The sequence below is a fragment of the Meriones unguiculatus genome, chromosome 10 (genome assembly GCF_030254825.1).
Source record: "Meriones unguiculatus strain TT.TT164.6M chromosome 10, Bangor_MerUng_6.1, whole genome shotgun sequence".
Lineage (NCBI taxonomy): Eukaryota > Metazoa > Chordata > Mammalia > Rodentia > Muridae > Meriones > Meriones unguiculatus.
The window spans coordinates 11,126,362-11,147,557 of record NC_083358.1 but is presented as its reverse complement, the minus strand read 5'-3'; the positions used below and the strand labels follow the sequence as shown (position 1 = coordinate 11,147,557).

The window sequence follows — 21,196 nt, the reverse complement described above, 5'->3', positions numbered from 1 at the left end:
GTGCACCACTTCCAGCAAGGTGACCTGTTGAAGGCCAGCTCCAACAGTATGTTCAGCGATCCCAGGAAGGGATGTGAGGTTGGCCACAAATGTAAAGCAGGCACACACTCAACACACATTGGCACATACACCGCGCACGTGTATCAAATCATCTGATGGATGAAAAAGGGCAACAACTTCATACATACACACTCACACAGATTCTGTGGATGGAGCAAAGCTCCAACAACTTTATTTTTTCTCCCACAGCTTATATATCCCAGCAAAATCTTCAAGCAGTATAAAAATTACAGTGTGATTACATTCTTTTTTTTTTTTTTAGTGAACAGTATGTTCAGTACCTTTATATAAAAAAAACACATTTTCCATATTACAGGTGAAGAAAACAAATTATTCTGAAGAACCTACATACATTTGTAACTAAGCAACTTGTTATAAATTAACAAAATGTTAAGCAAGCAAGGTAATTTTCTCAGCCAGTTTGTCTTTACTGGCAGCCCACAATTTTGTGTTACAAAGAAAAGATCGATTATCTTATTATTTAACTGATCTTATAAAAATCTTAAAAGAATCACAAATCTGTAGAAGTATCTTTTATTTGCCTGATTTAATTGTTGTCGCAGAGGCTTACTGCCTCCGTCTGCTAACCTAGGCCTCGTCCAGGGATCTTCTTGCCTCCATACAATTTTATCTAGGCCTATAATGTTTTCAGCCTCCTAGACTTAATGCTGAATAAGCTCACTCTTTCTAGTTCTTTCTGAACTCTGGTTGGCTGGTTCAACTCAGCAGTTCTGGTTCAAACCCCTCTCCAAGCTGACTGATTCAATCTGGCTTCTCTGAGCTTCTGACTTTTTGCTTTGCTTGGCAATCTCAAACTAACTCTGGTAATGTGTTCTAATCTTCTGGCTCTTTCTCTTCCTCTGGCTCATCTGTCTTCACCTGTGTCTAGCTTATTCTCTCTTCAACCTGTCTCTAAAACTCTCCCAGTAAAACTGCCTCTGAACTCCACCAACTCAACTGCCACAAACTCAACTCCACTGCACTGCCTCTCAACTCACTCTCAACCAAACTGTCTCTCCCTGTGCTCTCTTAAATAGACTCTTTCCTGTGCTGTTCTTGTGAGAGTTGTCCATATTCTATTTCTGATTCATTCTATCAAATCTATCTGATTTATCACTTTGTCTGCCCCTCACCTTCAAACATGAGTGCTTATTTCTACAAACTAACTTTACCTCCATTGTTTGGGATTAAAGGTGTGTAGTAAGGGCATGTTTGCATTCCAATTGGATCTCACACACATAAAAGGTCCTTGGCTGTGATCAGAGCAGCATGTTGCTGGATTAAAATTCCTCTACACAAATCTAAACTTTTATGTAAAAAAAAGTCATTTCTACTTTAAATCCTCAAGATGCACATCTACTCATTAGTAATTTTCTTTTTATTAAGTCACTTCAGGAAGCTAAGGACCATGTTGCTGGATTAAAATTCCTCTACACACATCTAAACTTTTATATAAAAAACAGTCACTTCTACTTTAAATCCTCAAGGTGCACACCTACTCATTAGCAGTTTTTAATTAAATCATTTAGGACAAAAATGGGTACAAGAAATTAATCATCACCTTGATCACTAGCCCAGCAAGAGAATCACATCAGCCAGTTGTGCCATTGTTCTTGTTTCCTGACCTCAAAAAAATACCTAGCTCAACAATTAAGTTTGCCTTTCTGAACTACAAATCGTTCTCTAAGAATTTCTACATCAGAGCCACTAACAAAAACATCTTAACCTAACTTTACTAACAATCAACTTTTCCACATTCTTTCTAAGTGTGGTGACTGACTCCTTAATCTGCCTTAGCAGCAATGCTTGAAAAAGATCAATCACTATTACTATTGTAAGTGCCAATGATGCTGCCCAGTGAGGGGCTAGAAACCCCCTTAGAGTTTTCATACAACTCATATATTGTGAGGGATGTGGTGACAGGGACAACAAGCAGAGCAATGCTCCATAACAGCATGAAGTTCTTAGGACATAAAGTCTTCAGGGCTTTGCTTCTCTGAGACACACCAAATCCCATGAGTTCTAAAGCGCTTTGTTGCTCCTCTAGCACAGGCTTCAACAGTGCCCACAGAGGCCAGAAGAAGGACCTGATCCTTTGAAACTGAAGTTACAAGTATTCATGAGCCTCCAAGTAGGTGCTGAGAATTGAACCCCAGGGTTAAACCAGAGCTTTTAACCACTAAAGCATATCTCCAGCCCTCCCCCACTCCCATTATATTTCTGAAGTCTTAATTCTTTAAAAACATTCTTCAAGGAAAGACAAAGACTAAAGCAAAACACAAGGCAAAGAAAAAGAAAGTATTCTTCCAAAGCTTAAAAGTCTGGTGGTAGATGCCTGTGATCCAGCCCTTGGAAGATTAAAGCAGAAACCTGCGGCTCAATGTGGTCCTTGGCTACACTCTCCAGCTCAGCCTGAGCTACATGAGGGCCTGTCTGAAAAATACAAAACAGCCTGGTCTACAGACAAGTTCCAAGACAGCCAGGGCTACCCAACAAACCAAACCAAACCAAACCAAACCAAACCAACAAAGAAACAAAAAACACCACAAAACATTGAAGTCAGGCGTGATGGCTCACACCTGTAATCCCAGCACTACAGAAGCTGGGGCAAGAAGATTGCCATGAGTTAAAGACCAGCCTGGACTATAGAAAGAGTTCCTGTATCAAACAATGTAGTCATAAGAAAGTGAATTCCACTGACATACTATGCTTAAGAGGGCTGAGGATGTGGCTTAGTGGTAGACTGCTTGCCTGCTGTGCATGATGCAAAACAAAGAAGGAAAAGACAGCATTCTTTTGCACCACAGAAATGATTATAGAGTTGAGTCTATTCAAGAGAGCTGAAAAAGTGAGTTAGTATATGGTCTGCTCAGTGAGTGTGTGGTATGCATGTGTCTGGAAGATAGATGACACCAGTGTCTTCTGACCTATTCCACTGAGATGGAACCTAGACCCATTCCTAGAGATGGAACCTCAGAACCTAGACCTTGTTTAGAGGCCAGAAAGCCCCAGAAATTCAAAGCCAGGTCCTTACACTTTCAAGGCAAGTGCTCATATCCACTGAGCTCTTATCATACGGCCTGATTTTTAACTGTTTTTGCCACACATGAATTTTGGCTGCCACATCACATGATGTCTGGTAAGAGTTTTCCACCTGTGCTATACTTGGTAGTAGCTGTTTCCCATCAGCGGTGTCGGAGAAAGTGGCTTCCTCTGCTGAGGAAATTGTTCCTTTGCTACTCACTCATTACCAGGTGTTAGTGGCTGTGTCCTCCCTCTACAGTCAGAGGGAATACAATAGAGCCTACTAATACTAATATGATAGAGGGAATGTGATAGAGTCTACCTACTTTCCTTTGTGTATGTATTCACACACAATGTCTAGTTTTTGTTTGGTGGTGGCAGAGTTTGTATGTATGTTCTGATTTGAGCTGGCCATGGATCTGTAGCCAAAAGATGACCTTGAGCCCTTGATCCTCTGGCCTCCTCCTCCCAAGTCTAAGATTATGTGAGCCACCAAACTTGGCTATACATATTTGTGTGCATATAACACTCCCCCAGTCGGTACTTTTAGAGTAGACTAAATTAGAGACTGTACAACATTAGCCATCTGAAAATACCATTTGACAGTAAGTACACTCAGCTGTAAAGACAGTTATTAAGTCAGTGTCAGAAAGTTCGTGTCTGTGATCCCTATTAGATGGAAACCTGAACATGATTTAAGTTCAAATACACCATGTGCAATGCTAACCAACTGTCACGTGTTCTCCCTCTTCTAAGCTACCATGAGAAGCAAAGACGGTGATCTCATTCTCTCTCTTTGTAAATACCGTAGGGGAGAGAGTGAATGCAGTTTCCCACTATCACAGTTACATAAACAAATTTGCCTCTGGGGGAAAAGAGAAGACGTAATACACACTAAGAGCAATGGGTGAGCCTTGACCTGGGAAAACCACTTCTTGATGAGTGTCTCCCTTGCCAGGTAGGCATTAGTGATTTCTTTCTAATATTAAAATGACAGTACTAAGTGATTTCTTGCCAGCATATCTTTACTTACATTCCTCATTGTGAAGGCATAAATTTTCTTTTAATTTTAGATCTGTTTTATGTATGCTATGCCTGCATGAATATGTGTGCACCTTATGTGTGACCTACAGAGGTCAAAAGACATCAGATCCCCTGGAACTGGAGTAAGGAATGATTGTGAGCTACCATGTGGGTGCTGGGAACTGAACCCAGGTTCTCCACAAATGCAGCAAGAGCAACAAGTGCTCTTAATCACTGAACTCTATCCAGCCCCTTGCTTAATCTTTTAAAAAAAATAATTTCCTATGACTAAAACAGGGTACAGCTCAGTGGTATCTCTGGCACCAGATCCAGATACACACATGTGCACACACATACTCCTATAAATATTAACCCTTCTAAAACTGGCAGTCACTAAATGAAACATTCATATCCAAACAAAAGCCATGATGAACAAAGAGAACAAATATTTTATTTGTTTCTCACTGTGTTGCAGAGCCAGTGCTTCACAGCGGGAAAACAGCAGCCAACACAGCACTTCGTGAAATTAAGACAGTACCGTCGTTCATCTGAACCATAAAATACTTTCCTGTGCTCCCAGGCATTTCCAATGAGAATACAATCAAGTCTTTTGACCAAAATCCAGTGGTGAATACCGGCAAGTTACAATTCTGTGAGATTTACAACACTGTTATCCTGAATTATGGAATTCTTAGAATCACTAGGTAGTGTCTCATCTTTAACTGTGGCTGGCCTGGAACTTGTTATGTGAACCAGGCTGACCTCGAACTAACACCTGACCGTTGGGTGCTGGGATTAAGGGGTGGTTTGTCCCCAAATCCAGCTTCATACCCACTTTTACCATAGATGATCTCAAGAATTCTAACCACGGGGATTAAGCCCCTAGTCTAAATAGCTAGCATGGGATTATGAAAAATGTGGTCACTGTGTTTATCTGCACCCATTAGGAAGTGGTGGCAGGGTTTTTAAGTAGCACTGTCGAGAACAGTTTCTTCCCATCAGTATTGCTAAAAGTTATTTCAAGTCTTCTATCCTTCACTAATTTTAGACAAGCGTGCTGCAGCAGATTACTTCCCACAGTTTTGTTTGGGAGTGGAGGGTTGCCACAGTCACTCCTCAATGGATTTCACGTATTTCTCATAGGCTTCCTCACTCATTAATTCATCCAGCTCAGAAGGGTCACTCAGTGTCATCTTGATCAGCCAGCCTGCAATGGAAACAAAACTTCAGTACAAATTGCCTTTTCAAACGTCAAATGAATTCAAAATGTAAATTTTTAAGGCCCTCAAAATTAATACAGTACCCTTACCTAAGTGATGCTGTTACTCTAACATACATCCATTATTTGTTCAATAAATTTAAGCCATAAGAAATCAGTGGGCCAGGGCGAGATGGCTCAGTTTTTAAGAGCATACTGCTTTAAAAAGGATCCAAGTTTGGTTCCTAGCATCCACAGCAGTTGGCTCACAACCATCTATATCTCCAGCTCTAGGAGATTGGATATCCTCCTGTTGCCTAAAAGGACACCTACATTCAAATGTAACTATCTCTACACAGAAACAAATAAAAAAAAAATTTTTTTTTTTTTATTAAAATCTTGGGACTGGAGAGATGATGGCGCAGCAGTTAAGAGCACCTGTACATACACACATACAAATTTAACGTTTGTTTTTTTTTTTTAATAAAGGCATACCAAACACTGTAATTATTAGGACTGTTAGGGTTAATGGTAGTAGACAGTAGAGAGCCATGCATGGTGGTGCACGCCTTTTATCCCAGTACTTGGGAGGCAGAAGCAGGTTGATCTCTGTGATTTTAAGACCAGCAAGAGCTATGTTGACAGACCCTGTCTCAAACCATCTAACCCCCAAGACAGAGACAAAGAGAAAGCGTGCCCTAGAAAGCCTGAAGGCAAGGCAGCAGTCCAAACACCCCGAATAGTGTCATTTATTGGCTGTATGACCATCCAGTTACACTTCTGGGGTTCTTCATTCACCTATAACATGGAGAAAACAACTGTTGGCATACTTCACTGGGCTACTGTAGGGATGAAATTCTGAGCAACAACTCACCGTCTTCGTAACAGGATTTGTTGACGAGCCCTGGGTTTTCTGCAAGTGCTTCATTGACTTCCGTTACCTCTCCTGAGAGAGGAGAGTAGAGTTCACTGGCAGCCTTCACACTCTCCAAAGCACCAAACTCATCTAAAAGGAGGCAGTGAAAGAAAATAATTATCATCAAGTCAGTGAGTTAAAAATACAAAATGTGGCTAGGAAGGGTGGAAACACGCCTTTAATCCCAGCACTTGAAACAGAGGCAGGTGGATCTCTCTAAGTTTGATGCTAGCCTGGTCTATAGGGTGAGTTCCAGACCAGCCAGGGATTCACAGTGAGACACTGTCTAAACAAAAAGACAGTAACAAAAACAGAAAACATGGTGAAGGATGCAGCTCAGTGGACAGAGCGTTTGCCCAGCATGCAAAAGGCCTAAGGTTCAATTCCCTGATGTGGTGGTGACACTTCTAATTATAGTACTGGGGAGACAGAGTCAGGAGGCAGGAGAATCAGGAGTTTAGTGGGTAAAGATGCTTGCTGCTAAGTCTGATCACCTGAGTTCAATCCCCAGTACCAAGGTCAAGGAGAGAACCATCTTCTACAAGCTGTCCTAACATACCCCCAAAATAAAGAATAAAACAATTTAAAGACAAACCATGAAGAAGTCTTTACCTCCCATACAGTCTTGCTAAAAATTCTGAATTTAAAGTTAAGGTTTGTTGTGTCTGTACAAGAAAGGCATAAGCAAAGTGAACAGGCACATTGTGCGCCGTGAGCGAACGGCAGTGCGCCTGGTGCTCGGTGACGCAGAGTGCTTTCAACTTACCAGCCACGCACGGGGCTACTTAGCCTAGTCTCCACCGTGCACATATGACAGCACCCAAAGAACCCACGAAGGCTGAAAGAGCTGTGCCAAGACTTTAGTGGCAGCCCACGCCATTTTGGAGTGAGTAAAGATTACCAAGTAAAATGGAAACCAAGTGTCTCAGTTACTGTTTATTCCTATGACGAGACACCATGACCAAGGCAACTTATAAAAGGAAGCATTAAACTGGGGGCTTGCCTACAGAGGCTTAGTCTCTTAGGATCATGGTGGGCAGGGTGGAGGCCTGCAGGCTGGCAGGGGGGGTTGGACCAGTAGCTGAGAGTTCACATCTGGATGAGCTTTTGAAAACCCTCAAAGCCCATCCCCAATGACAGCCATCCTCTAAAAAGGGCACATCTCTGAATCCTCCACAAACAGTTCCACCAACTGGAGGCCAAGCAGTCAAACATATGAGCTTATGGCGGCCATTCCCATTCACACCATCACACCTCACTTACACCTTAAGAACCTAGAAAAGAGGCAGCCATCTAATTCCAGAACTAGGGAGGCAGAGGCAGGTGAATCTCTGAGTTTGAGGTCAGGCTAGTCTCGTTAGTTCCAGGCCAGGCAGGACTCCACAGTCATACTTTTTTTTTCCCTTTAAATTCATTTTTAAATTTATAATTTTTTATGTATATGGGTGTTTTGCACACACACACACACACACACACACACACAGTATGCATATGTGCTGATTCCTGCAGAGGCTAACGGGAGCCCTGGAGCTGGAGGTACAGATTGTTTTGAGCTAGGAATCAAACTGGGTCCTTTGGAAAAGCAGTCAGTACTCTTAGCCTCTGAACCATCTCTCCAGCCCTGAGACATTATTTTAACTTTTGTTCTGTAAAAAAAGTACCTGCTACCAAGTCTGATTACCTATATTCAATCCTTAGACCCACAGGAAGGTAGGAGAGAAATGACTGCCTCAGATTGTCCTCTGACATCCATACATGCACCATGGCACATGTAAGACAGACAGACAGACAGACAGACGCACAGACGCACATACACATACACATACACACACACACACACACACACACACACACATTTTAAGGGATCCTAAATTGAAGGAGCCTGGGCTATACATAAGGTTCTAGGCAAGAAAAAAGAATATGTTCACTCTCTTATCAAGATAAACATGAAATCCAGCCTCTTGCCCTCTCTGTCTCTCTCTCAGATCTGGTCTCACTGTCTAGCCCTGGCCAGCCTGGAACTGGATACGTTGGCCAGGTGGGCTTGAACTCAGACATCCGCCTGCCTCTGCCTTCAGTACCAACATTAAAAGTATACACCATCATATCATGCGTGGCATTAGCAAAATTTTTTGTTTTGTTTGTTTGTTTTGAGATAGGGTCTTTCTGTGTAGCCTTGGCCATCCTGGAACTATGTAGACCAAGCTGGTCTAGAACTCCCTGAGATCAACCTGCCTCTGCCTCCCTAGTGCTGGGGTTAAAAGCATGTGCCACCACACCCAGCTTTTTAATAGCATATTTTTAAAGGCCTGGTGGGATTTATTCTAGTAATGTGCGTTTGGTAAGCATCAAGAATTAGTCTGGGTTTTAGGATGAAGTCCAAGGGTTTCTGTGGGAGCAGTGGGCATGTACCTTACTGTTTAAGAAGCAGTATGGAAGCTGTGGCATAGAAGATGACATAGGCTTGTTTTACCATCATAAAGGTCAAAATGAATACCTACACACAAACAAGCCTGAAGCTGGCGAGACAAGTGGGTTGAGGCACTTGCTGCCAAGCCTGACAAACTGAGTTTGATCCAGGTCCCACACAGTGGGAGGAGAGAACCAACTCTCAAAGTTGTCTTTAGAGTTCTCTAATTTCCACATACATGTGGTGGCATGTACATGTGAACCCACCACACACACACTGAATGTAATTTAAAAAATTTTTACTCTTGTATTAACAAAATAAAACAATCATTTAAGCATATTATAAACATATAAACATACACAGAGCATATAATCATATCATTTCAATAAATGAAAATTAGTTTGCTAGAATTCAGCATTCTAGCTGAATAAAACTCTTTGCAAACAGAAAGGAACCTCAACTGGTAATGAGCATCTATGAACTGTCCCACGCCAGCATCACACTTACTGATGAAATAGCAACTGCTTCCTCCTAAGATAAGGAACAAGACAATGATAGCCACTCTCACCATTTTTATTACAACATTTTTCAAACAGTCCTGGACAGTGCAATAAGGCAAGAAAAAGAAAATGTAAAGACTAAAAAATGGCCTCAAGTCAGGTTTAGTGGCATCACCTGTAATTTAGTACTTGAGAGGCAGGAGGTTCAAAGCAAACTTGGGGCCACCCTGGTTTACATAGTGAATTCCAAGCAAGACCTTATCTCAAGGTGTCTTCCAGCAAATTATACTGATACATGAATAAAACATATGAGGGAAGAAAATTTGGTCCACCAGAGCAAACGTAATGACCTAAGCATACCAGCTATGGTGGCATATGATACAACCATGCAGAAAGCTTGAAGCCAGCCTGGGCTGGGTTATATGGTAAAACCCTGTGTATTGGGGGGGGGGGGGAAGAGGGGGGCTACCCTGTGTGGTGTCAGACCTTTCCTCTAGTACTTAGGAGGCAGAGGCAGATGTATCTTTGTTTGAGGCCAGGCTGGTCTATGTGGTATTCTAGGCCAGCCAGGACTACACAATAATGCCCTGTCTTTAAGGGGGACAAAAGAAAAAAAGCTGGATGGTGTTGCACACCATTAATCCCAGTACCCAGGTGGATCTCTGTTCCAGGACTGCATGTCTCAAAACAAACAAAACAACCAAACAAACAAATCAAGAAGGGGCAGGGAGATAATACATTCAGTAAAAAAGCTTGCCTCATAAGCACAAGCACCTGAGTTCAGTCTGCAGAACCCATATCACAAAGAGAAATTTTGAAGAACTCAAAAGTGCTTAGAAATCAGGACATCCAAGCTGAGCAGTACTGTCTTGTGTCAAGGAACTCATGATCAATTTTATAATTTTGCTGAAGTCACATGACTAGTAAATTGTGAGGATTTAAAACCCCAAGTTCTGGGCTGAGGAGACAGCTCGGCTGTTAATACTTGTTGCAGGGCTGGAGAGATGGCTCAGGGGTTAAGAGCACTGGCTGCTCTTCCAGAGTTTCTGAATTTAATTCCCAGCAACCACATGGTGGCTCATAACCATGAGATCCAGTGCCCTCTTCTGGTGTGCAGGTGTACATGCAGGCAGAACACTGTATACATAATTAATAAATCTTTAAAAAAAAAAAACAAAACTTGCTTTTACAGAAGACCTGGGTAAAGCTGTCAGTTCTCATACTGCCTGAAACTACAGTAGCTCCAATGCCCCTCTGAAGCCTGTGCAGGCACCAGGCAGAGACATGGCGTATATGTAACATGCAGGCAGACACTCATACACATAAAATAAAAATAGATCTTACTCCCCTCCCAAAAAAGGGCTGACTCCTATGTCCCCATTTGTTCTTGATTCTCTGCTATATGCAGTGGAAGGCAGATTTTAGCTTTTACTTTGGCAGTGGTGGAGGTGGGGCCCAGGGTCCATACACATGCTAGCAAGCACATCTGACCACTGAGCTACACCTTTACAACCAAATAAACCTCAGTATTCTTTTTTGTGGGTGAAGAGGATAGTGTTGAGAGCCATTCCCTCTACCCCCTGATTTTCATTACAAAGTAGTATCTGTGCTCATGGTCCCTGACAGCTAGATATGCCAATATAACCCAGATCTGGATGGAGAAATGTAAGAAAGCGCTCGCTGAGACATTACTTTTCCAAAGACAATGACAGCCTTCCTCATTCTAATTAGGCACACAGGGGGCGAAAGGCGAGTACAGAAGTCAGGTCCTTAGTGGCTCTCTGTGAAACAACCTTTCCCATCCATCTGAAGACTGTACAAGCTAATGAAACTAACTGTTACACATTTCTATTTAAATATATCTTTTTCCTGAAATTACTCCAACTTACCCTGCATGCAAACAAGTTGTTATTCAGGTAAAGACCTGAAAATCATGTCATGGACTGTGACATTCCAAAATGAGAAATACACTCACCTTGTTTTTTCAATTTTGTCCCAACTTCAGGCAGACTACAGTAAACTACATCTCCCAAAGCTTCCTAAAATAAAACAAAACAAAAACATAAACATGTCTAGGAAGACACCAGGAAAGAGACAAACACCCACTTGTGTATATTTTGGTCTATGTATTTAACACTTGGCAGGCTATATTCTTTGCTTTTCTTTATATCCTTCTAAACATGTAAAATGGGCTGGGCATAGTGGGATATGCCTAAAATCCAGCACTTGGGGGACAGATGGAGGAGGAGGGCTGTCTATTCAAAGCCAGCTTCAGCTACATAACAAGACTCCATTGCACAAAAAGAATAAAATTAGACGAGACTGGTGGTAGCCTAGCAGGGGCTGAAAAGGGGAGAACAGAAGTTCAGTACCTACCTAGGCTACAGAACAAGTTCAAGGCCAGCTAAGTCACCTTAGCCAGAGCCTATCTCAAAACAAAAAGTAACAGAAGGCTAGAGATGGACCTCAGTGGTAGAGAACGTCCCTAGCATGTGCAAGGCCCAGGGTTCAATCTACAGTACTGTGTAAATAATACTTCAATATGTTAAGTGCACTGTGGGCACGTGTGTTCATGAACTGCATGTGCATGTGTGAAAACCTGCCAGAGTCATTTTTCCCTGTACCATGTGCATCTCAAGATCAAACTCAGGTCATTAGGCTTGGTGGCAAGTACCTTAACTTGTTGAGCTATCTCAGCAGCCCTAAAAATAGTTTTTTTCAACTTGAATCTTCACTACAAGTAACAAGCCACCAGCCAGATTTGACCTCCAGGCTGGAGTAACCCCAGGCACAAACCACATACTCCAAACAAGATTACTAGCTGTTCTCAGCAACCTGTGCTTTCCAGCTCTGCAGTTTTAGGCCATGACCCAAAACCACTGCCGAAAATCCTACCCATTTATTCATCATGGGCCTGCCTTCTAAGGTCCTGATGCAGCAGCTGAGCAACCCACCTCTCCTCACATCCCCCAGATCACCTGCATTTTGTACTTTGCTGTCACATAGGTGATTCCCCTTGTAGATGAACAACCTGCACTGTGCTTCCTCAGGAAGATACACAGGCATGCCAAAGAAGGTGTCAGAGACCCGGAGACCTGAGAACCCAGCATGTCTGAGGAATTGTGCATTTTCCCAACAGTCATTCCCTCCTGCCTTCCTACACACATGCATCCAGTTGAGACCACTAGCCATGCTACTGCTTGGCTTCTTTCCAAAAGTATCTCAGTATGACAGCAGTGACAAAAGTTATTTGTGGAGAAAGGCCAGCTGAATAAAAGGCTTCTCTTTGCCTTAACATTGTCTCTCTGTGCTTCCTGTCTTGTTCTGTACCCACATGACCCACATGTGGCAATGACCCCCACCCAGCCCCTGAGTTTGCTCTTAACTGCTCAACGTGAAATGTTAAATAATATTCCCTACTTTTAAGTGTTGACACAGTATAGTTGATTTTCCAAAGAAAGAATCTTGCTGTTAGCCCAGGCCAGTCTCAAACCCATAATTCCCTGCCTTGGCCTGAGTATGGGGTAAGAGGTTTGTGTCTCTTATAACATATATGCTGCCCTAACTAATGTACATTTTCAAAGAGCCCAAAGCATCATACCATTTTCATAAGGTAGAGACAGTCCAGAGTACTTGAGAGTAGACTGTTACAAACACTTCAAGGCAATCCAATACCTGTGCAAAATTGCTGATTCCCACTGTTCCAATACCATTCTCTGTTGTTATCCATTCATGTTTCTCTGTGAATTTACGCACTAAAACAGAAGACCAGTATTTCAGAAAAAAAAAAACAAAAACAGCATCACTTAGTCAAAAGCCCCTCAAACATCATTGCTCTCAGTCAGTTACGACTCCCCCAGGATTGGTGTTGGACTCTCTGACACTGGCTTCAGTAGATTGATGCCCAGTAGAACAACAATGTGTAGAGATAAGGCATTTAAACAAAGAAAATGTGTAGCTACAGAGGCACTGAGATGAATGATGTAAAGACTGTTCTTTATGTAAGTGAAGATTTTGCCTGCATATATGTATGTATGGGCACCACATGTGTGCAGTGTTCATGGAGACCAGACGATGATGACAGATCCTTAGAAACTGGAGTTAAAGACCCAAACCCATGTCCTCTGGAACAACAATTAGCACTCTTAACCACAGAGCCATCTCTCCAGCCCCAAGAGACCATATCTTAAATGGAACACCTTGTACGTCTCTGGGCCTGTTTTAACACCGTCTAAATCACTCAAAAAACTTCAGTGCATATTTCCTGAGCTTCTTCAATGACTATCAGTTTGCCTTGAAGAAAGAACTCCATGCCTTTGAAGACAGACTTAGGGTGATGGGTTTGGGGAGGCAGCATAAGGAAAGTGATGCCTGCCAGTACACAGCTGACTCCTCTGATACCTGGGCTGAGGTGGGAAGATTTCGAGTTCAAGGGCCATCTCTAAAGTTTAGCTGCACACAGTGGCATATACCTGTAACCCAGCTCTTAGGAGTGGTAGCAGGAGGATCATTAAGGTGGCTTTAGAGATGACTTAGCAGTTATGAGCACTGGCTATACTTCCAAAGGAACCCAGTTCAATTCCCAATACTCACAAGGTGGCTCACAGCCATCCTTAACACCAGACACAGGGGATCTGACTCCCTCTTGTGGCCCCTACAGGTACTAGACATGGTGCACAGACAAACAGGAAAAACACCCATACTTATAAAAATAAATAAATAATAAATAGAATATGATTAAGACAATCTCAAAACACAGGCAACATTTTTTGCAAGACACTGTGTAGCTTGGCAGATGACCATCTGTGTACCATGTGGGGCTCTGGATGAATTCCACCAGTGGGGAGGGGGACTGACTTACACAGTGATCTATAACTATAACACTGGGAAGGTCGAGAGAGGAGGATCAGTTGAGTCTGAGATAAAGGGATCTTGGGCAACACAAGACCATGTCTCAGAAACAAAAGCTTTGAAGCTGGAGAGATGGCTCAGCAGCTCAAAGCATATGTCACACTCTTGCACAGGACCTGGGCTCAGTTTCCAGCACTCACATGGTGGCCCACAATCACCTGTAACTTCAGTTTCAATACATCTGATAGCCCTCTTCTGGTCTCCAAGGGCACAGGCACACATGTGGTGCACAGACACACATGGAGCCCAGCGGAAGCATGCTTGTCAAAGCCTTGGCTTCAATTCCCAACACTACTGAAAATACGGGAAAAGGATTTGGGTCAAAGATGATGTATCGCTATGAGGCTGCAGCACTCATACAAGTCTAGAACTCACTGATTACATTACCAGTCACAGTTCAAGAGCATCTGACTAAAAGGGCAGACAGTTACAAGTGTGTGACCTTTTTGCACTCTCCTCGGTCACCCTGCTAACACTGAGTGTCGCTGCTCTGGCCTCAACTTTGCAGCTCTAGGTTCAGCCAGCAGCATTCTGACCTCAAAGTCCATATTATCCTTTAGACCAGGCATGCTACCTAGGCTAACCAGATTACAATTCTCCATTAACCCTTGGTCTGACTCGAAAACAGCAGATTAGGTAAATAATTACTTTCTTCGTAAGCCTTGAAAAACACAGTTTGAGGCCTGGGGGTGTAGCCTAATGGATGGGTGCTTGCCTATCACTGACAAAGCCTGGGTTCAGTCCCTAGCACAGCATAAACTAGACGTGGTGGTGCTTGCCTGTGGTTCAGCTTTGTCAGGAGGACCTGAAGTTCAAGGTCATTCTCAGCTACACAAGAATCTTCCAGCTGAGCTAAGTGGGATCATGCCTCAGAAATCAGAAACAGGCTGGGAGGTGGAGGTGAACACCTTTAATCCCAGCACTCAGGGAGGAGGAGGCAGGTGGATCTGTGAGTTCCAGGGCAGCCAAGGCTACACAGAGAAACCCGGTCTCTCAGAGAAAATCAAGAACAAAGAAAATAGAAGCAAAAACCCACCATGGTTCGGGGCCTCACAAACACTGAGCTGTAACTAACAGCCCTTCAACTTCCTTTCTCTTGTATCTCAAATGCAATATTTCATTTAACATGGGTCAGTGTTATCTGGCACTACACACTATAACACTTCAGTGCTTATGGGTAAAGCTGCACGTGACAGGACCAGACTTCATTTCTTCCTCCCCGTAACTGGGGTAGCTATGGCCTCCGTGTTGTAATGCAGGGCGCTGGGATTCTGAGAAGTTGAGAGACTGTGCCAGAGACCGCACACCGCTGTGAGAGGAAGAACCAGAATCGAGTAATGTCTGTGTGCTTTTACAAGCGCATAATTCTGCCAGTTAAAAGAGGGTGAAAATAAAACTGCCGTGAGCAGTTAAGCAGACCATGGGAATTGATAGGTAGGGCAATATTTAACTAAATACCTGGAACTCAGCATGTAGCTCAAGCTGGCCTCGGGCTCACCGTGATCCTGCCCCTCAGGAGCGCTGACATTTGTAACAGGTGGGACATGCCCACCATACCTGGTTTGAAATGGAGTGCTTTACTTGAGCAGTGCTTTTCCCTTGTACTCCACCGGTCAGGAACGCAAAGAGGCGAACAGTGGAGAAAGTTTAGCAAGGAGCAAACGCTGCGCTCCACAGTAAGGAATGACGTGATCAACATTTTGAGTTCCACACAGATTTCTGACCCCAAGGGACTTGCTGGGAGCAACCGTTCGGATTTGTGCAGCCTGAGTAGGGATCTTACAAGGGCAGTTCTGGTGGGTCTACGCTATTTGCACGTAAAGGAAGAAAACGTTCCCAGCTAACTGTGCGGAACGCGTTCAACGGGCAGGTCTCCCAGTTATTTCCAGTCCGTCAAATTAGCCTCCTTTCAGCCCAGTACACATCAATGACTCAATTACAGACGTGAGCAGGACTTCTCTGAAGGCCAGAACACAATTCCTTGCCTGTCTGTAGTTCACAGCTCAATCGTCAACGCTACGCTTCTCTTTGCGAGGGGGCAGGCAGTAAAAAGCTTTTTCATTTCTGTACTTTGACTTTTCTTTCATTTATCTGTTGGTGCGCTCTGCTAAATTTTAGTACGTGCTTCTGCTTAACTTCACTTCGTAGCTCCCCCAAATGATCCACTTAGCAAACCTAAGCCCTCCACATCTGGGGTCTCGGTGCACCCAAACGCAAGTTCACTCCAGCGGGAGAGGCCCGGCTTACCTGCGGGTCCTCCCGGCCTTCTCTCCCAGCTCCACGTTTTTATAGCCCAGGTACAAAGTTTGCTCTTGTACTCTCGGCGCCTACTTTAAGAGGCAGAAGAGGGCCGCAGAGCCAGGATCCCAAGAGCGACTAGAAGCGTGGACAAGGCTGCAGCTCGCTCGGACCGGGAGGCTCAGGAGTGGGGCGCCTGACGTCTCCTGGCGGCGTAGGGACCGGGACCACGTGCCCCGCACTTACCCGACAGCAGGGCGGATCCGGTGCGCAGCGTGCGGACGGCGGCGGCGCTCGGCGCCCAGGGCCGCGGCGGGCAGGAGGCCAGGGCGGTGCGCAGACTGCAGGCCACGGCCCGCGCGCTCCTCGCCACTCGCAGCGACATGATCGGGGGTTCCAAGGGCAACAGCGCTGCGCCTCCGCCACCGGGCCGGCGGGGACGGGGAGGGCCGGAGTAGCAGAGCCTGGAGGCCCGGGGGCGGGGCTCTGGAGAGGCGCGCGACGATTGGGCAGCTTGAAGGTTCCACTTTGGATAGGCCGACGCGCGCGAGGGGTGTGTGATTGTGGAGGAGTCAAGGCCCGGATGGGGCTGTGGGCGGGGCGGGGAGGACCTGAGGTCTCACGGAGGGGCGGAGCTTCGCACCGAGACTGGGATTTTGGGAACGGAACCGCTGAGAATTCCTCTAAACTGCTTCACCGCAGTGGCCAGAGTAAGCCTCCAGCAACGACGGCAGTCCCTTGCCATTAAACCAAAAAGTCCTAAGGCCCTTTAAAGCACACAGTCACGCCTATCTGCACAAGGTCAGCCCCAGGGGATTCATTTCATTATTCGTTCATTTCGTTTCACAGTGTTGGACAAATTTAGGCTGACACAGATCGTATGCATTTTAAAATGCTGAAAACAGTCCGGTGTGGTGGCGCCTTTAATCCCAGCACTCGGGAGGCAGAGGCGGCAGGCGGATCTCTGAGTTTGAGGCCAGCCTGGTCTGCAGAGTAAGTTCCAGGACAGCCGGGGCTACACAGAGAAACCTTGTCTTGAAAAACCAAAATGGATGGATGGATAGATAGATAGATAGATAGATAGATTTTTAAAAAGAAGAAAAATAATTTTTTTGGCTTCCAAGTCCCTGTCCTGTCATGTTCCCCGTCCCCCCCTTCCTCCCTCTGTCTGTGTCCTCTGTGTCCCCCGTGTTCCCCGTCCTGTCTTGTGTGTCCCCCACCCTCAACCCCAACAATCCCCCTACCGCCCCCCCCCCCCGCTTTGCAAGGGCTCTTTTTCTGTGTCTGCTGAATGAGTCTGTTTCTTCACCCCCAAATAAAGCCTTTCTTCAACTGCTGATTCTGTCTATTCCTGTTCACTGTATTCAAGATTTCTCAAATGCTACCTGTAGAGTTCGAGATTTTTTTCCTGCCTTTTAATCATTTAACTAACAGGGAAAACACATCCAATCAAGACCCCTAGAGGAGCTGGGCATACTGGGATTAAAGGGCATGCACCACCATTGCCCGACAAAGTATTTTTCATTTTTGTTTGTTTGCATGTTTTATTCTTTTTTTCAAGATAGGATTTCTTTGTGTATCCCTGGCTGTTCTGGAACTTGCTCTGTAGACCAGGCTGGCCTTGAACAAAGATCTGCTCACGTCTGCCTCCTAAATGCTGGGATTAAAGTCATGCTCCACCAACCCCTGGTACTCTCCCTGTTCCGTTTAAGCCAGTCAGTTTGTCATTCTTGGTCCCAGCAAGCTAACAGGACATCTATTAGCATTTGGAGAAGTCTTGAGAACCATTCAAAGGCATCTGCCAATAACCAAACTGGTGAAATAATTGTTCTCTAGAGAATATTCTTTTCCACGTGTGTATTTTATTTCAAGGAGGAAATATATTTGAACAAACAGGCTCTTGCACAGTGACACTATTATATACATATGTATTGTGACTCTTTTACTAGCTGGGTCCCAGAATTATTCTATAGACAGCAAAGCCAGGACTCGGTGGGACTCAGAGTCACTGGCAAGGGCAGGCTGGAAGTTCTGGCCTTCTCCCACCAGTGGATGAACTGTTTAAACCCTGGACAAAGCTTGTGTTGGTTGAGGGGACAGAGCCGGGGAGGACAACTGCAGCTGCTCACTGCTGCTCAGAGGAGGCTCTTCCCTTTTACATCTGATGCCCAGGAAGCTGAGAACTTTCATCAGAAGCAAGTCTGCAATCTCTCCCTCCTCTGACACCTGCAAGAACAAAGGACCAAGTGATGTATCTGGAACCATCCCAAGATTTTACTGTCTTGTTTGGTTCCAGAGCTGAGGCTGGGGCTTGGTGGTGGAGCATGTGGCTAGTGTGCTCAAGGCTCTGGGTTTTATCCTCAGCACCACAAAACAAGCAAAAACAGCGTGTTTGTTCCAAGGCTAAAGTCACTGGGCTATCCCAGGGTCGGGATGACTGACTTCTGGGCCTTCTCCTTGTTGGGGGTCATGCCATTCTTCTTGTTGTTCTTAGGGGTCCCTCTTCCTCTATGCTGAGCATGTCTGGCTTTACATCTCAAACTGGACAGGAAAAGCCTTGGCTGGTTCCTGACGTGGATTTAAGGACCAACCATCTTCAGATGCTTTTCAGACTGTCACTCCCTTCGCTCAACCTTGCAATGGCGCTTTAGGCTTCCTCTGCTTATCTCTCAGTGTAGCCCAGCATGTGAGGGACTGTGGTTTCTGGAAAACAAAAAGCTAAAGGGGCTTTTTTCTCACTATATCTTTTCCATACTTAACTATAAACAATAGGTAGATGATAGATAGATATAGATAGATAGATAGATAGATAGATAGATAGATAGAGCTTTAAACTAAAGAGGAGGGAATGGTGGCACAGACCTATAATCCCTGCCTTTAGGGGCCAAGACATGAGAATTTCAAGTTCAAATCTAACCTAAACTATGTATCAAGAGCCTGTCTCGTTGATTAAAAAATAATAATAATAAGGCAAAGCCAAAACAAATTGTAGAAAATGAAAATGGTAGGCCATTCACAAAGGCTTTAGATAGAGACATGTATACAAAGTGGAACATGTCTGTATCAGCACTTAGGAGGCAGAGACAGGAGGATCAGGAGTTCAAGCCTGACTGAGATCCATGAGGGCTTGTCTAAAACAAACAAACAGCAAAACTGTACATAGAAAAAAAAATAGCCCTGTGGATTAGGACTCCATGCTGTTTCAGAATAACACCACTTAACTAACTATATCTAGAGTGACTCTATTCTCAAATATCGTCATTTATGGAAGTAGTGGGGCTTAGCACTTTGATCTATTTGGGGGTGGGGGTTTCAGAACAGGGTTTCTCTGTGTGTAGCCCTGGCTGTCCTGGAACTTACTCTGTAGACCAGGCTGGCCTCAAACTCACAGAGATCCACCTGCCTCTGCCTCCCGAGTGCTGGGATTAAAAGCATGCACTACCATCGCCTGGCGTTGACGTATTTTTTTTGGAGGACAAAAATCCAATCTGTAACAGCTGTAACTCCCTCCAAAACTGTTCTTAGACAATGAAAATACGGGCAATACTTAGTTACAAAAGATTATGTAGACAGGGCGTGGCAGCATACACCTTTGATTCCACCATTCCGGAGGCAGAGGCTGCTTCATCTGTGTGTTTGAAAGCCAGCCTGACCTGCAAACATGTTTTTGAAAAGACTGAGTTACCGATAGATACTACAGCATGGATGAGCCTTAAGAGTATCATCCTTAGGCTGGAGATACGGCTAAGCAGTAAAGAGTACTTGCTCCTCTTGCTGAGGACACAGGTTTGATTCCTAGCACTCATACTGGGCACATCACAGCTGCCTGTAACTTCACTTCCAGGGAACTCTACAACCTCTTCTGGCCTTCATAGGAACTCCATGGAGGTGATGCACATTCAAACACAGGCACACATACATACATATATACATACACACATACCTACCATTTTTTAAATAGCAAATAAATATACTGTACTAATGGGATGCAGCCGGATGCCAAAGCGCATACATTCATATGAAGAACAGATCAAAAGAGTTCACCTGGTCATATTTTTGCTCCTCACTGAAGGCCACCAGAATGACAGAGATGAAGAGATTCAGTACCACAAATGTCATAAAAACTATGCAGGACCCAATGAGGAAGGAGCCAAGAACTGGGCTGTAGTCCAGGACCTGCCAAGAAGAAATCCAGTCATTTGCATTTCCTGTTGCCACCACCTCCTGAGGAACCCTCAGCAGCAAACCAGGTCATCTGAGCTAAGTAGAATCAGCAAGGTGCCCTCTGCCTGGGGCTGGGAGTGTGGCCTAAGCTCTGCAGACCTGGCCCAAGAGGTGTTAGGGGCTGAACCGCTGCATACTGCTGCTTTCTATAAAAATGGGTACCTAGGTAGGGCGGGGAAATTCTGCAACCTAGCATGGCCCTCCTGAAGGACTGATGCTCTTTTGTAAGCGGGAGCCCCAAATTAGGCCATCCAAAAGTGGGAGGGGGGCGTTTTTATTGGTCTAGAGAAGCCCTGTACTTGCCAGGCTCTGCACTGCCCTCAAGATGGAATAGAGAAAGGGTGGCGGGCAATCATCTTTCTAAGTTTCCAGCAGAGTGGGCCCAGGTTGCAGTGACCGTGCCCACCCCCACTCCCATTACCTCTTCATAGTTGAAGATCCCCAACTGAAGGTTGATCATTGTTTCCGCTGCATCCAAGAGGGTTTTGTAGGAACAGAGTTTCCAGCCAAATATGAGGTTCGACTGTCACAGAAAGAGTCTTTGTGAACAGGGAAAGAAAGTGCAAACCCCCTTCCCGAGTCCTGATGTTTGAGACCGTGGTATGCCAGCTACTTTCCAGGCCTGGCCAAGTTGTGGGCACCCATGTGGGCATGCAAGTGAATGCGTGCACACGTACAGTTCAATGTGAGAT

General features: G+C 44.7%; 2 protein-coding genes across 3 annotated transcripts in view; both read right to left on the bottom strand.

Annotated features, from left to right (window-relative positions):
• Window positions 1–4,536: 4,536 nt before the first annotated feature.
• On the bottom strand, window positions 4,537–16,790 carry Gcsh (glycine cleavage system protein H). Its single transcript, XM_021638848.2, has 5 exons — window positions 16,527–16,790; window positions 12,807–12,886; window positions 11,107–11,170; window positions 6,180–6,311; window positions 4,537–5,314 (listed from the first exon to the last, which is right to left on the bottom strand). Exons 1-5 carry the CDS (start codon window positions 16,663–16,665, stop codon window positions 5,217–5,219), a joined length of 513 nt encoding a protein of 170 aa, XP_021494523.1. The 5' UTR covers window positions 16,666–16,790; the 3' UTR covers window positions 4,537–5,216.
• A 1,500-nt stretch (window positions 16,791–18,290) lies between these two features.
• The window catches only part of LOC110549600 (polycystin-1-like protein 2), an 81,037-nt gene continuing 78,131 nt past the window's right edge, over window positions 18,291–21,196 (bottom strand). For both annotated transcript variants that reach the window (XM_021638849.2, XM_021638850.2), the window contains exons 41-43: window positions 20,926–21,027; window positions 20,325–20,456; window positions 18,291–18,506 (exon numbers count right to left, since the gene is read on the bottom strand). In XM_021638849.2, the coding sequence (XP_021494524.1) occupies window positions 18,342–18,506; window positions 20,325–20,456; window positions 20,926–21,027 (399 nt within the window). In that variant the 3' untranslated portion in view covers window positions 18,291–18,341. The remainder of the gene's footprint in view (window positions 18,507–20,324; window positions 20,457–20,925; window positions 21,028–21,196) is intronic.

Bases quoted from the DNA above. Each gene is read 5' to 3' on its own strand.
- Gcsh (XM_021638848.2), bottom strand. From the start codon at position 16,665: ATGTCGCTGCGAGTGGCGAGGAGCGCGCGGGCCGTGGCCTGCAGTCTG. The intron at 12,887-16,526 runs GTAAGTGCGGGG...CTTCTGTTTTAG, and splicing joins CGGATCCGCCCTGCTGTCGG to TGCGTAAATTCACAGAGAAA. The intron at 11,171-12,806 runs GTATTGGATTGC...GTTTTATTTTAG, and splicing joins GAATCAGCAATTTTGCACAG to GAAGCTTTGGGAGATGTAGT.